Source organism: Haliotis cracherodii, unplaced genomic scaffold (genome assembly GCF_022045235.1).
Source record: "Haliotis cracherodii isolate W230 unplaced genomic scaffold, xgHalCrac1.p SCAF_2, whole genome shotgun sequence".
Classification (NCBI taxonomy): Eukaryota; Metazoa; Mollusca; class Gastropoda; order Lepetellida; family Haliotidae; genus Haliotis; species Haliotis cracherodii.
In genome coordinates, this window is record NW_027266275.1 from 9,083,359 (window position 1) to 9,097,385 (window position 14,027).

General features: G+C 41.2%; 1 protein-coding gene across 1 annotated transcript; it reads right to left on the bottom strand.

The window, feature by feature from the left end:
* Window positions 1-1,208: 1,208 nt before the first annotated feature.
* On the bottom strand, window positions 1,209-10,378 carry LOC139468663 (uncharacterized). The gene is made up of 5 exons (XM_071250786.1): window positions 10,242-10,378; window positions 6,181-6,260; window positions 4,976-5,209; window positions 4,112-4,312; window positions 1,209-3,340 (listed from the first exon to the last, which is right to left on the bottom strand). The coding sequence occupies exons 2-5, from the start codon at window positions 6,254-6,256 to the stop codon at window positions 1,539-1,541; spliced, it is 2,313 nt and encodes a 770-aa protein (XP_071106887.1). The 5' UTR covers window positions 6,257-6,260; window positions 10,242-10,378; the 3' UTR covers window positions 1,209-1,538.
* Window positions 10,379-14,027: the final 3,649 nt, after the last annotated feature.

The window sequence follows — 14,027 nt, forward strand, 5'->3', positions numbered from 1 at the left end:
TCGTTGATATCAGCCACTGACATGTCTGGTTCAGATCCGAATATTTACAGCCCGTCGTGATAATGGTGGGATAATTCTGAATTCGGCGTCGAAGTCGATGTGTCGTCCTTCAGGTGTGCCCTGGTCCTATGACCGAGGGTTCGAATCCCAGAATGGCTCTGATTGTAAAACCTTGTCTTGTCTGTGCTGTTGAGTTTCAGTATTTTGTTTGTTTGTTTTATTTGTTGATTAATGCCGCGCTCAGCAAAATTAATATTTCACCTATATGACGGCGGTCTGTAAATAATCGAGTCTAGACCAGCCAATCCAGTGATTGATACAATGAGCATCGATCCAGGCAATTGGGATACGATGACATGCATCAACCAAGTCAGCGAGGCTGCCCACCCAATCCCGTTAGTCGCCTTTTACGACAAGCATAGTCGCTTTTTACAGCAAGCATTGGTTGCTGAAGACCTATTCTAAGCCGCATAAAGCCATATTCACTTACTCTCCGGGACGATGAGGAAGCCTAGTGGTTCAAGTGTTCGTTCGTAACGCCGGAGACCCAGGTTCGATCCCCCGCATGGTTGCAATGTGTGAAGCCCATTTCTGGTGTCCCCTGCCGTGATATTGCTGGAATATTGCTAAACGCGGCGTAAAGCCATACTCACTCACTCACTCACTCACTTCCTCTCCGCAGTGTGAGTAGCAGAGCCTTACCTAAATGGACAACAGTGTTCCCCCTGTTCTTAAAATTACACACTGAATTTCTGTAACATATTTACGAAGATGTTTGTAATTATGACAATCCCCCCGTGGGGATGCAAGGTTAGATTTGTTCCCCAGCAAGCTCAGGTCGTTGCCCGTGAGGATCCAGGGTAGAATGGGTCTTCCGCAACCCACGTTTGCCTCAGATACGAACTTGCTTGTCGAATAAGGCGACTAACGGGATCGGATAGTCAGGCTCGATGACTTGTTTAATGCATGTCATCGTATTCCAGTTGCGTAGAAAGATGCTCATGATGTTAATCACCATGTCATCGTATTCCAGTTGCGTAGAAAGATGCTCATGATGTTAATCACAGAATTGTCTGGTCCAGATTCGAACATTTCCCGCCGTCATATACATGGAATATTGCTCGTCGCGGCGTTAAACAACAAACAATAATCTGGTTGTAAAAGTCGATTTAATTGATCGCGTAGTCAGGCGCGGTGACTTAGTTGGTCCTGTGTCATCCTACCCTGACGGCGTGGATCGATCAGTGGATTGTCTGGTCGAGACTCGATTATTTATAGATGGACGTCATGTACTTGGTACTTTCGTAGTACAGGTAAAAAGACCATGCAATATACTTTCGTATTACACACAACATACGACGATATGTTTGTAAATAAAATCTCTCTTCACATTAGTTGTCACAAAGTAGTGACTTCCAGTTCTTGGTAAATTTCATCTCATGATCAGTAACGTGCCTAAACATAACATTAAAAGCTTCACATATATTCAGTAAAAGATCAGTCACATCTTCACTCAAAACCGAGACCAAACGGCAATCTTATGAATACGAGTTTCTCAACGCTCTTTCACGTTTCTTCTGGGAACGTAGGAGTCTGGATCGGTATTTGCGACCAACTGAGGAAGGATGACGGATCGGGCGAGGATTTTTCCTTCGTCTCCAATATCGTGGACGTGCATATCGCATGGGATGTTTGCCCTTATACTTCGCCATTGGGTCGGGGGTTGGGCGTGGTCTCCGCCTTCTCTTTGGTTTGCTTTTAGGAGTTTTCTTTGGGCGGTTGCGATTGGGCTTCTTTCTGATTGGTCGATGACGACCGTATCTCGGAGGGCGTACACGGCGTGGCGGAGAAGTTGGGCGGTTTGACTCCGTTACAGTCGCCGCTGTGGTTGGTTGAACGGCTTCTGTGCTCGATAATATTACCTTACCCTTGATCGTGGGTTGAATGGTTTTAGATACCAATACTGTATCGATACCCAGAATACTGTCATTAACATTTGATTTGGTCGAATGCGTATAAGCTTGGGAAATATCTGCATTAATGTCAATAGACGGCACATCATCCGTCTCATTTAACACATCTAATCTGATGGGGGAAGTGTTTGTAGAAACAAATGAATTATCTACAGAAGTGTCACTTACAGTTTTAATACTGCTGGAATTGCCGTTTCTCCGAAGATGCATCACACTGGATGCAGTGTATGTACTGTTGCCCGGCAACCTTACCTTAGTCAATGGATCTGTTATGTTCAAGATGTTTTCTAGAATAGTCTGGTTGGTACGCAGATCGAATGTAATGTTCCTTATTGATTCATTAACAGACCCTTGGTTTCCTGAAAAGGTAAAGTTTCCATCCCCGCCAGTGATATTAGCACTCTGAGAATCAGTGTTGTTTGTGTCCACGGTGTCATTACTTCCAAGTACCTTGTCATCAGGTGTTGATGAAGTTGTTTGAGCACCACCAGCGATGGTTGTTTTGGGGGAGGTGGTCTCGGAATAAATATCTCCGTCTTTTTCTAAGAAAGCTTTGATGTCAATAGGCACGGGAACTGTTGCTCGAGGTAGGAACTGATTCTGGTTTCCGTTTTGGAAGGGGAATTGGGGACCTCCTTGTCCGGGGAATTGGAAGGGAAACTGTTGTTGCTGATTGTACTGGTTATATTGAGCCTGAGTATTCTGTGCTGGAAGGTGAAGAATTGGGACCTTGCCACGGTAACTAACAGGGACACATATAACTGGCTTGTATGGTTGAGGAACAGCAACGAGAGAAAACCTGCCCGTATCAACGGAATGAATAAGGACATACTTGGGATTATCTTCAGGTAATTTCAAATTGGGAAATTTTTCTCTGTTAAAACACAACCTATGATTTGTGACACGCGCTTTGGTAGCTTTTGGGGATGTATATCGATGAATTTGGGTGTTCAGACGAACCTGAGAAGGTACTTGATATGGTGGGTACCGGGGAAATTTGGGGTAGGGTTGTCTATACTGTGGATACTGATGAGTAGGGTAGTAAGGAGAGTATGGGTTATAGGGATTCTGTGTTCTATATGGCTGAAATACTGGCGGAAACCTTGTTACCATTGGAATAGATGGTGTGGTAGCTGAATTGGTCGGTTTGCCTTCTGCGGTTGTTGCAGTAGTGGTTGTGGTTGTGGTGGCGGTAGTTGTTGTTGAAGAAATGGCTGCTGTCGAAGAAATGGTTGTTGTTGGGGGTAGCGCAGTTGTGTCAAGAGTGATGTCCTGTGTTTGTGAAGTAGTAGTGTCATCTTTCATTTGAGACTTAGTAGTATCAAGGGGATTCACAGAACCTGCTTTCACAGCTCGGTCCGGATCATCTGAAAAGAAAGAAAGAATGTGTAAAATGCACTTAACTGTCATAAAGCCACGAGTTACTGGATTCTAAGCTCTTGTCAGCAACTGTACGTTTTGACAAACTCAGCCAGTCACATTATACCACCTTTAGTTTGTCAATAATCCAAATAATATCTATATAACCAGCTATAGTGCCCAAACATTTCACATTAGTCACCTTTCACGGAAATATCGCTTGCCCTGAATTCTCAGAGGATTTATAAACTGCGCCACCTTATTCTTATTTGCCGACTGGAATACCCGTTCCCTGCAAGGTTGTGATAAGTTAAAACTTTATGTCGAGCAATATTCCAGCAGCACCAGCCTTTGGTATCTACATTTAACATCTTTGAGGTACAGTCGAGCATGCTCTTTCCACGAAGATTTTAAAGAGCATCATACGACGCTTGCTCACAGATTGTTTTACCAATGTTACAACTTTCAAGACCTGAGTAAAGCTTTCATTTGACGCATAAATGACAAAAATTATGTCCGATGCAATTCCCTATTTTGACTTGTACCAATGTCTTCTTCGGGTAAACAGTTGACTTGCCTTTGCGTGTGTGGGGCAGGATACGCTCACCTTTTCAAGAATACCTGGTTTTACCACTATTTGATAATGATACATAAACACATTCTCATGATACAATCGGAATCATAGAATATGGAAAGGGTGTTGTCGCTTGTATTAACACACACTATTATAACTAACTCTTGTTCATGGAACATATCAACAAATGGCCCTGAAGACGCACCTTCTCTAAATATTGATTTGACATAAAGTAGCCGTATTGTATCTTTCTTGTCAGCAATGTTTGGTTCTTTCGTTGTGGTCGTTGGGTCTTCTGGAGTCTGTGTGGTATGGGACGTTGATGGTGGTTTGACAGTGGTTGTAGGAACAGCCGTAGTTGTGCTGGAGGAGGTAGTTGTTGATGTCGTTGGCAAAGTAGTTGTCACTGAAAATCAGAAGGTTTTTTAAATTTGTTCAATATTTTCACCACACTTTTTCAGTCCGAGTGAATTTGTTTTTAAAGAATTAATTGTCAACAGAGGATCTAAGTACAAAAACTGTTGTGTCGAACTTTGATGTTCGAACCTATAGTTGTCTCGAAGTAAAAACTTGGTCCCTGGGGACTCCTTCTTTAGTTATCATGTTCGGTTGTGTCGAACCTCGGATAACTCGAAGTATTTACGTAGGTCCCTTCAACTTCGACACAACAGTGTATTGACCAGACCAAGTATTCAAACTGTAATATCCCTGACACCTTCAGTGCATCGTTCTTCCATGATCACCGTTGTGATTGGTTATTCTCTGGCGTTGACGTTCTAACATTTACCATCTGTACAAAGATATTTATATGGTGAAGTGCAATGCCTGACAAAGGACTATAATGATGTTTGTTCAAACACAGTTAAACGTTAGAAGACCCGGTGTATATATATCATTGTTAAAACTGTATTATCCTTTTCATGCTTCCTCTAGAATACCCACCTTCAGTGCATCCTGTCTAAATGCCTGATAAAGGACTAACCATACTGTGTGTACGAAAACACTTTAATATATATATATCAGTATTAAAACTGTAAGGTACTGTTTGTGCTATCACTAGAATACCCACCTTCAGTGCATCCAGTCTTCATGTACACGCTTTCTTTCTTGTGGGAGAGCGATGTAGCTCCTCTGTACAGATAACAAGAATAGGTACTGAAGTCGAACTCTGCAGCAGTGCACCAGTCGAAGGATCGGCAAAACGTCTTACACTTGTCAGGATTCGCAACAACCTTGTAGCCCTTCCAGTCATCCTTACTACCAGCTGAATCAACCACCTCGGAGAAGGTACAAACTTGCTTACCTGGAGGAATATAACTGAAGATGCTGTTTAATAATGATCTTTCATATTGTTGTTTCTCAACCAGGCCTATTCTTGCGCATTATAAGCTAATTACTCAATATTTATGCATAAAGACCAACAGATTCAGAGTGAATGAGTGAGGGAGGGAGGGAGGGAGGGAGAGCGTGCACTGGTATGATGTTGACATACCTGGAAACAGTCACGGGGATTCTGTCATTCTGACCCACGATGATGATGTTTCAGCACCAAATTCACTGCACCTTGATGGCATCTAATCACTTGACCTTTCACCTGTCTATTTGATATGCGATGCCATATCTACGATGCCTTAACATAACTTTTGGTTTGTTTGATGTTTAACGCCGCACTCAGCAATATTCCCGCTATATGACGGCGGTCTGTATATAATCGAGGCTGGACCAGACAATCAAGAGATTGACATCATGACCATCGATCCATGCAATTGGAGTACGATGACATGCATCAAGCAAGTCAGCAAGCCTGCCCACCCGATCCCGTTAGTGGCTTCTTACAAGCAAATATACATACAACTACTACACAAGAAAGAGGGTCTCTACTGTTATCTTTGGCAATTTTTTTATGAGCTTTGGGGGAACGGGTGGCCAAGTCGTCTATGGCGCCGCGATTCGCTGTGCATAGTTGCATCCCTTTGGCACGCCAGAAACCTATGACTGTGGGTTTGAGTCTCGATTCGCCCTGATTATGTTTCTAGGTTTGTCAGCACCATACACATGCTCGTGGGTTTCACCGATGTGCTAAACGTCTGAGACCTGCATCACTTGGTCTTTTCCTCCCACATTAAGCTGACACGCCGTGATATGACGGGAATACTATTAAAAGTTAAACTCAACTCACTCACTCACTCTTATGAGAATTATATAATCATATCAGAAGCAAGAAGATATTCTGAAGGCAGTATAGTGCAGTGAGGGTTTGACTGATGTACTCACCACCACCTATGTGCAGTGTGAGAACCACACACAGGAGACCGAAAACGAGGTGTCTCTGGTCCACGTGGTCGTACATTGGTCTGAAAAACGAAGTGTCTTAGCCAAAAAAGTAATTGACATAATAATACGAAAACAATGTGTGAGTGAGTGAGTGAATGCAAATTGCTTAAAGCCACATCAACAGCTAATCAGCTATTCGCGTCGGAACAAGGTGGACAATAGTTTCCCCCTACTGTTTGATTGTGATAGTATTGTAGATTCAGCGCTTGTTTAATTAATTCACAGTTGCTTCATCATTGTCGTCTTTCGGTATTAGAAATGGGTGATTCAGCTATTCACGTCGGAACAAGGTGGACAATAGTTTCCCCTACTGTTTGATTGTGATAGTATTGTAGATTCAGCGCTTGTTTAATTAATTCACAGTTGCTTAATCATTGTCGTCTTTCGGTATTAGAAATGGGTGATTCAGCTATTCACGTCGGAACAAGGTGGACAATAGTTTCCCACTACTGTTTGATTGTGATAGTATTTTAGATTCAGAGCTTGTTTAATTAATTCACAGTTGGTTCGTTATTGTCGTCTTTCGGTATTAGAAATGGGCGACATTCTAAATAATACCTTGAACATATTATGACTTGAAATGTTCATGTATACTCACCGACAAAAGAAACGTATAATTGTCATCATTACGTCAAATGGAATCTGTTTCGGCAGATAATCGAGACTGGTTATTTTCTGGCGTCGACGTTTTATATTTTCTTGAATTATAAAAGAAATCATTGCTTTCTTTCACATACCTTAATTATTTAATTAATACATTCGTTTACCGTCCAACAAAATATTCTTAACGAGTTCCTTGTCAGGATTCATCTGCAGGATATCGGTTGAACAAAAGGGCTGAATATAGTATGGAGACTGTCGAGATAGATTCCCATGCCAGTATCGCTATTGGCATTCAACACTGAGCCGACAGGTCTCGAGTATCACTGAGGCGGTGAACAATTTCCTCATACTATCAACCAACCATATAATGTTGCGCAGAACATTAACTCAAAGTTTGTATACCCAAGTAGGGACTGTAAACCTGGTGACGGGTCACGAAGTAGCCCTGAAACGTCTTGACAAACAATAAACGTTGTTATCCATACAAAGGTTTTATGTCTGCATCGACAAAAGCGGCCAATTCTTATACGAATAACAATTTAAAAGACATTTTTGAAAACATTTTCTTTTTATTGTGAAATTGAATCATAAGCCAAAAAGAAGTTATACTTTCACAATTAGGGATTTTTTTCAAAACCGAAAAAATATTGTGCTTTTGCCAGTATTTGAACAAAATTAATGAATCTCATATGAATCCTACACTTATCCTATAGGACATGGTTATGGAATCCTTTGAGGGACATTGTCGCGTTGTCGATTTGTCGCCCTAACAACAAGGAAAATGTGCTAAAATTAACCCAAACGCTACATTTTTACCATTCGCATTATCACAATGTCCCTTATAGGATTCCGTACATTGTGGCATGAATTTGAAAACTATTAAAATATAAGACACGAAGAGCGCGGGTCAGTGCACGGAAGGTAACACGAGTTGTCTCCCTCAGCCACAGAAGAACCAAGCTGTTCGGCTTGGGATGTTGTAGTAGATTGATGTAATAGAACGTGTATTTTACCTTTAATTGCTGGAAATGTATGTGTAGCAGGGTAGGGAGCCATCCCACAAATGACGTCTTTGCCTTGGGGGTCAACGACGTTGGTAATGAGGATGAGGTGAAATGGGGTTAAACGTCGCGTCCAAGATTGTTGTACTTACATAGCGATAGGCATGCACGTGTGTGTGTGTGTGTGTGTGTGTGTGTGTGTGTGTGTGTGTGTGTGTGTGTGTGTGTGTGTGTGTGTGTGTGTGTGTGTGTGTGGTAATCCGGACTGATTCCGATTTAACAGTTCTAGCCCAGTTTAACATGAATACCTCACACAGACACAGTGTACTGACTCCGAGCCGACCAGTCCTTGCTCTAGTCCTTTAATGCCGAGCTCCAGGCAGGGAAACAACAAGTAAACTCTTTTAACGTCTTTATGGTACGACGCGGCCTTGGATGGAACCACGGACCTGTCGCTCTCCGGGCAGACGCTCTACCAGTTTAACCACGGAGGCGGTCTCGTAAAAAAATTGGAAGGAGTGGTTTGACACATGACCAAAACTGAATTCTCTGTACCCTCCTATTCGGCGCGTTTCCTTTGTTGACGTGGAGTATTTAGCTGGGCGTGAAGTCATCGTATAGATGACATCCTATATAATAACCCTGTGGTCATAACGACTGGGTCCATGGTTCGGATATCGCAAATTCGATGTCCAGTACACATGGTACATGTTTTCTACATATGTTTCATTCTGTTATGAGATCCAGGTTAGAATAGGTCTTCACCAACCCATGCTCGTCCTAAAAGGCTATTAACCGGATCGGGTGGTCAGGCTCGCTGACCTAGCTGAGGCATATCATCGTTTCAAAACAGCGGGGATCGATGCTCATTATGTCAATCACTGGACCGTCTTTTCCAGACTCGATTACTCACAGACCGCCGTCATATAGTAAGAATATTACCGAGTGTGGCGTTAAACAACAAACAAACAATCAAACAAACAAACAAACACGGATGCATGGGTATATTATTTATCAGTGTTATATTATTGTACGTCCCGAAGGTAATTTATTTATACAATCGTCTACAACCGGCGTCACTTCGACCTTTTGTTTCTTCTCGTATTAAGCTGAGACTGCGTAATGTACTTAACCCGGACCTTTGGTGGGTGAAGCAACGAACGTTTCTCAATTAAAGTTTTCTGCAGAACCCTTCCCATAATCAAAACCAGAGTCCATTTGACAATTCCGCGCATATCAAAAGCATGGGTAACATGAAACGTCAACGCCAGAGAATAACCAGTCTCGATTATCCCACGAAACAGATTCCATTGGGCGTTAAAGGCAAAGCTGCATGCCTCTCGTCAATGTAGTTAATGCATGTGTTTCACACAGACAATGACCATACAGCAGCATATGTGGTAAAGAAAAGCTTATCAAAGTTATCCCCAAAGTTAAGTACAGAACGTATACAAGGTATTATAATTTCTAGCTCGTAATTCCGTGGTCTATTGGATAGAGCGGAAAGTCAGTAGCTGGATCCACGGCCGCATTATGCCAAAGGATGTTAAAATATGGTACTTTTTGTTACCTTGCCTGTTCAAAATTATGAACACAACAGTGTTACATATCTGAACATATACCCTGTTAATTGAAATGGTTAACTTATGGCATGTTGTTTTAGCAGAGAATTAGTTATTGTAATGTCAAGTTTTGTCAATTTGTGAGGAATGTTAAATCTTATGTTATGCCACAGAGGATGCAAATACTTTTTTGTATTTTACATGAGAATGTGGGGTTTGGTGTTTTCAAAGGACAAGTTAGTATTAGAGTCTACTCTGACACACGAGATCAGCCTAACTCATGACATGACCGATGAGAATTCTATATGAATGAAATGATGCAGTATCGTAATTAATCAGATGTCAAAGACAGTTTTGGATTTCATCACTTGCGTTTTCGGGACTTAAGACATTTAAAAAAAAACTTTGGTGAATTTAGAACATTTCAGGAAGCGATATATTTCATTTGAACGTGTGAAACCTTTCGACCCTAACTGATTTTCAAGATGGTGGTTCAAACCCGGGTAAGAAAATATCTTGCTTCACAAACTTGCGTAGAGTTAGATGAACTCTTCATGTTAAAACTTTTCAACTCATTTTAGCAGTAGTTCTGTACTTGTTAGAAGTCAAACACAATTACAAATGGCTAGTTGTCAAACAATTGTACGTCTAATAATTTTGATGTCATTATTTCAATATTTCAATATGTTCGGTGGTAAAATCCAGTATCCGGCCATCCTACTTCGTCGTTTAAACAATATATTAGTTAGGTTTTTTATAACAACAGATACAAACATTTGCAAGCTACGATACAGTGAGAGCCTTGTGTAAAACATACAGTAAATTAATGTCTCACCTTGGTAACACAAACCGAATTCAGTGTTTTCCTTTTCATATGTGAAATCCAGTAACACAAACCAGTACCGCCTCTGCAGCGCAGGGATCTTATAACCTGCTAGGGCCACCTTTGATTTACTTCGGTGGCGAAGCTGTCATGAGACCAAGGCTGTGATTCAACGTATTGCGTTGTTGATATATGGGTGTTGCGTTGTGTTTAACTGATAGTATGGGGAAACAGGCGCGTCAGTCGGTGCCATGCAGACGTAAATCTGTACATATGGACTTACATGTAAAAGCATTACCACCAAGAAGAGTTGTTTGTTGTCAGGGAGCTGTTCTCCTGGGACCAGGATGTCATTAAACAAGAATAAAGTAATAATTAAAAACGGTTTTATTACTATCAGGTAACTGCATCTATAGACGACACTATAAAGGATAAAAAACCAGGTACACTGACAATTATCACTGATTAATTAAATCAGAGCAAATATACAAGCTGATTAGCTAAGCAATTGTACAACAGTAACTGTAGGAGAATAGCCAAATCAACACCTTGACAAAATAATTGGCAGGATTCATAGACAGCCAATTAAGTCGGATACGACCAATTAAAACATAAGATTTAAGTAATCCAACACTCTAGTGAGTGCATAACCCCGGCTGGGTTAAATAGCGGGCCCATTCCTGAAATACGTCTTTTGGACAATAAAATAGACGAAAACGCCTTCATGGAAAACTAGTTTTATAGACTGAAGTCTTAGTCACTGTGACTGGCCAAGGAAATACTAGAATTCCTAAAAATACAAGGTACTTGACCAACGGATTATCTAAACTCACAATCATTAACAATCGTTGTGAAACGTTATCTTGATGACTGTCAGTTCTGTGATACAGTTATAGCATTCCTTTAACACCAACTGTTATCACACTGCCTCCACCGAATAAACGACAACTCAGCAGCCTTGTCTGTTTTTCAAGGTGATTCCTAGTTGTGACCGTTCTGCTACCCTCCAATTAAGTAGTAACATCCAAAGGACGCCCACGTCACCCGAAAGACCCCTATGTCAATGGTAATACTACAGATACATGTATGTTATCTAAAACCATTACTGAGTATGAATTAAGGGCCTATTCATAGCTTGAAGTTTTGTCAGCACCTGGTGTAAATGGTGTTATTTGTATTTTAAAAATGCTACTAATATTGTTCCATGTTCAAATCCTCTTTTTAATTCTATATTGGATAGAGGTGAGTTTCCAGAAGATTGGAATAAATATACCACTTTATGGAAAAGGTGAAGGTAAAAATCCTGACAATCGCAGCTTTTAAATATCATTGGTAAAATGTTCACATCAATTCTAGAACTGATGATACAATATTGGAGGGAAGTTAGCAATATGATAGATGAAGCACAAGCTAGTTGTAGGAATGAATTCTTTGGTAGGCATTACTTAGAAGTTGACGGATGACACTGTAGACACAGTTTATGGATAACAACTTCTTTAATACTGTAAAGGTGACGTTTCAGTGTAGATCCTTATACAGTTGTCAAGCAAGACTGAATGAAGTTGTTGCGGTTGCATTGAGTGTTTAAGAGGTCTCCTTCTGTCTAAGTAGTTTCAGCTGACCTGTCCCTCTTTGGGACTCAAGTGTGTGAGCTGTTTTGGTATTGATACGATTTTTATTTTCGTATATTGATATAATTTCATTTATATCTTCGGCTGCTCTGTTTATTTACGTTCGAGTAGCTGTCCATCTCTCAGAAATAGAGTTAGTTTGGCCTTCGCTATTGCATCTCTTGGCTTTAGCAGATCAATGACAGATAGCGGATTTGGATGAAGAACATGGTACAGAATATGTATAGTAGGTGGAGGATTAACAGTTGAGGATTAACAGTAACAACAATTGCATACGTGAGTGGGATAACATGTATAGGTAAGGTGATGACAACAAGAGAATAATACTATAACAACACTATGGACAGAGAACGCATGAGGTGGAGGCCGAAACGTCGCCTTTTCAGTAATTAAAGAAGTTGTTATCTATAAATGGTGTCTACTTTCCAAACACGGATGGTAGACCGTTTTTCACCTTATTTGTTTGACAACAGTATAAGGATCTATACCGAAACAGTGACACATCAGTGACTGAAAACTGTTAGAAATCATTAGTTATAGCGCATGTTTTGAGTCTTGTTCATCTTTGTTTCATTGTTCCAACTCAGACAGCTAATGAAGAACGTGCATAGGGTACATCCAGCACACCATTGTTGGTCGTAGGAGGGCGATACAATTTAATCGGGTTACCAGGCTCTGTGAGTTGGCTCATGGCCTCTAAAAGCGTACCGATGGCATTATTTTCTAATGTTTTAAGTCACAGGTTTACCTGGTCCAGATCTCGATTATTTACATACCACAGTGAATGTACTGTCATCTACAATACAAAGAAACGTATCCTATTTGAAACCGACACACCTGCTACCAACGCAGAACGCACGTGATAAGTGATTTAGACATTATATAAATCCAACTGAATAAATGGTTTTTAAAAGAGAGAATGGCTATTAAAAGAGAGAATTCAAAACATATTTCCAAGACCCACGTTAACACATTCCCGTCAGGAAACTGTCTACTCAGCTGTGAAATGTGTCGACATATACATGTATGTGTGTGTCAGTCAATGAGCAGATACGCACGAGAATAAACAGTTAACGGTAATGTTTCGCAATGGTTCACAACAAGGGTGTCGATTGTTTATGCTGTAAACTAATAAAACCTGTATTGTTAGAAACATTGCTGTTCAATAAACACGTTCGGTTCTAAGTCTTCTGTGGGACAAAGGCAGATAATAAATAAACATAATATTCTAAAGAGGGTTTATTGTTCATGAGCGTCTGTTTTCAGGCCAGACAACTAATCAATTGTTCAACCATCCTTCTTAAACTTGTGGCATCATCAGTTACGTCTTACCCCTGATAGATGGCGACTGTGCACCAAAGGTACACAAGGTATATCTAGATGTTTATGTAGCAGGAACAATGGGTTTTCACAAAGCCCTCCGACCTGTGTAGATCCGGAATAGAATACGTCTTCAGCAACCCATGCTTGCCGTAAAAGGCGACTATGCTTGTAAATACGACTAACGGGATCGGGTGGTCAGGCTCGCTGACTTGGTTGATGCATGTTATCGTATCCCAGATGCTCATGATGTCAATCACTGGATTGTCTGGTCCAGACTCGATTATTTACAGACAGCCGTCATATAGCTCGAATAACGCTGAGTTTGGCGTTGAACAACAAACAAACAAAAATCACAGAGCCGTCCATTTACGGGTACACCAGAACTCAAGCATCTTCCCTTATGAAAATGAAGTGTGATTGTAATGAATGCTTTATGCTTTATGTCAAAATCGTATTTTCAAACTTAATGTAACGGTAGAGTGTGTGAGTGAGTTGGATTTAACGCTGCTTTATCAGTATTCCAGTTATATCACGGAGTGTCCCCATTAAAATGGGAGTGACGTCCCAAGTGATGCAGGTCTCAGACGTTTACCACTTTGGTGAAAGCCACGAGCACGGGTATGGTGCTGACAAACCTAGAAGCATAATCGGAGCGAACCAGGATTCGAACCCACAATCATAGGTTTCTGGCGTGCCCAAGGGACGCAACTCTGCACAACGAATCGCGGCGCCGTGCCCCCCCCCCCCCCCCCCCCCCCCACACACACACACACTTCCACTTCCTGGTACAAATAACCTACATATTGTCGTGTGTTTCTCCCAGGAGACACTCACTGTATAGAAT

Coding starts and splice junctions, on each gene's coding strand:
- LOC139468663 (XM_071250786.1), bottom strand. CDS start 6,256: ATGTACGACCACGTGGACCAGAGACACCTCGTTTTCGGTCTCCTGTGT. Junction 4,313..4,975: donor GAAGACTGGATGCACTGAAG/GTGGGTATTCTA, acceptor TCTGATTTTCAG/TGACAACTACTTTGCCAACG. Junction 3,341..4,111: donor CAAATCAATATTTAGAGAAG/GTGCGTCTTCAG, acceptor CTTTCTTTTCAG/ATGATCCGGACCGAGCTGTG.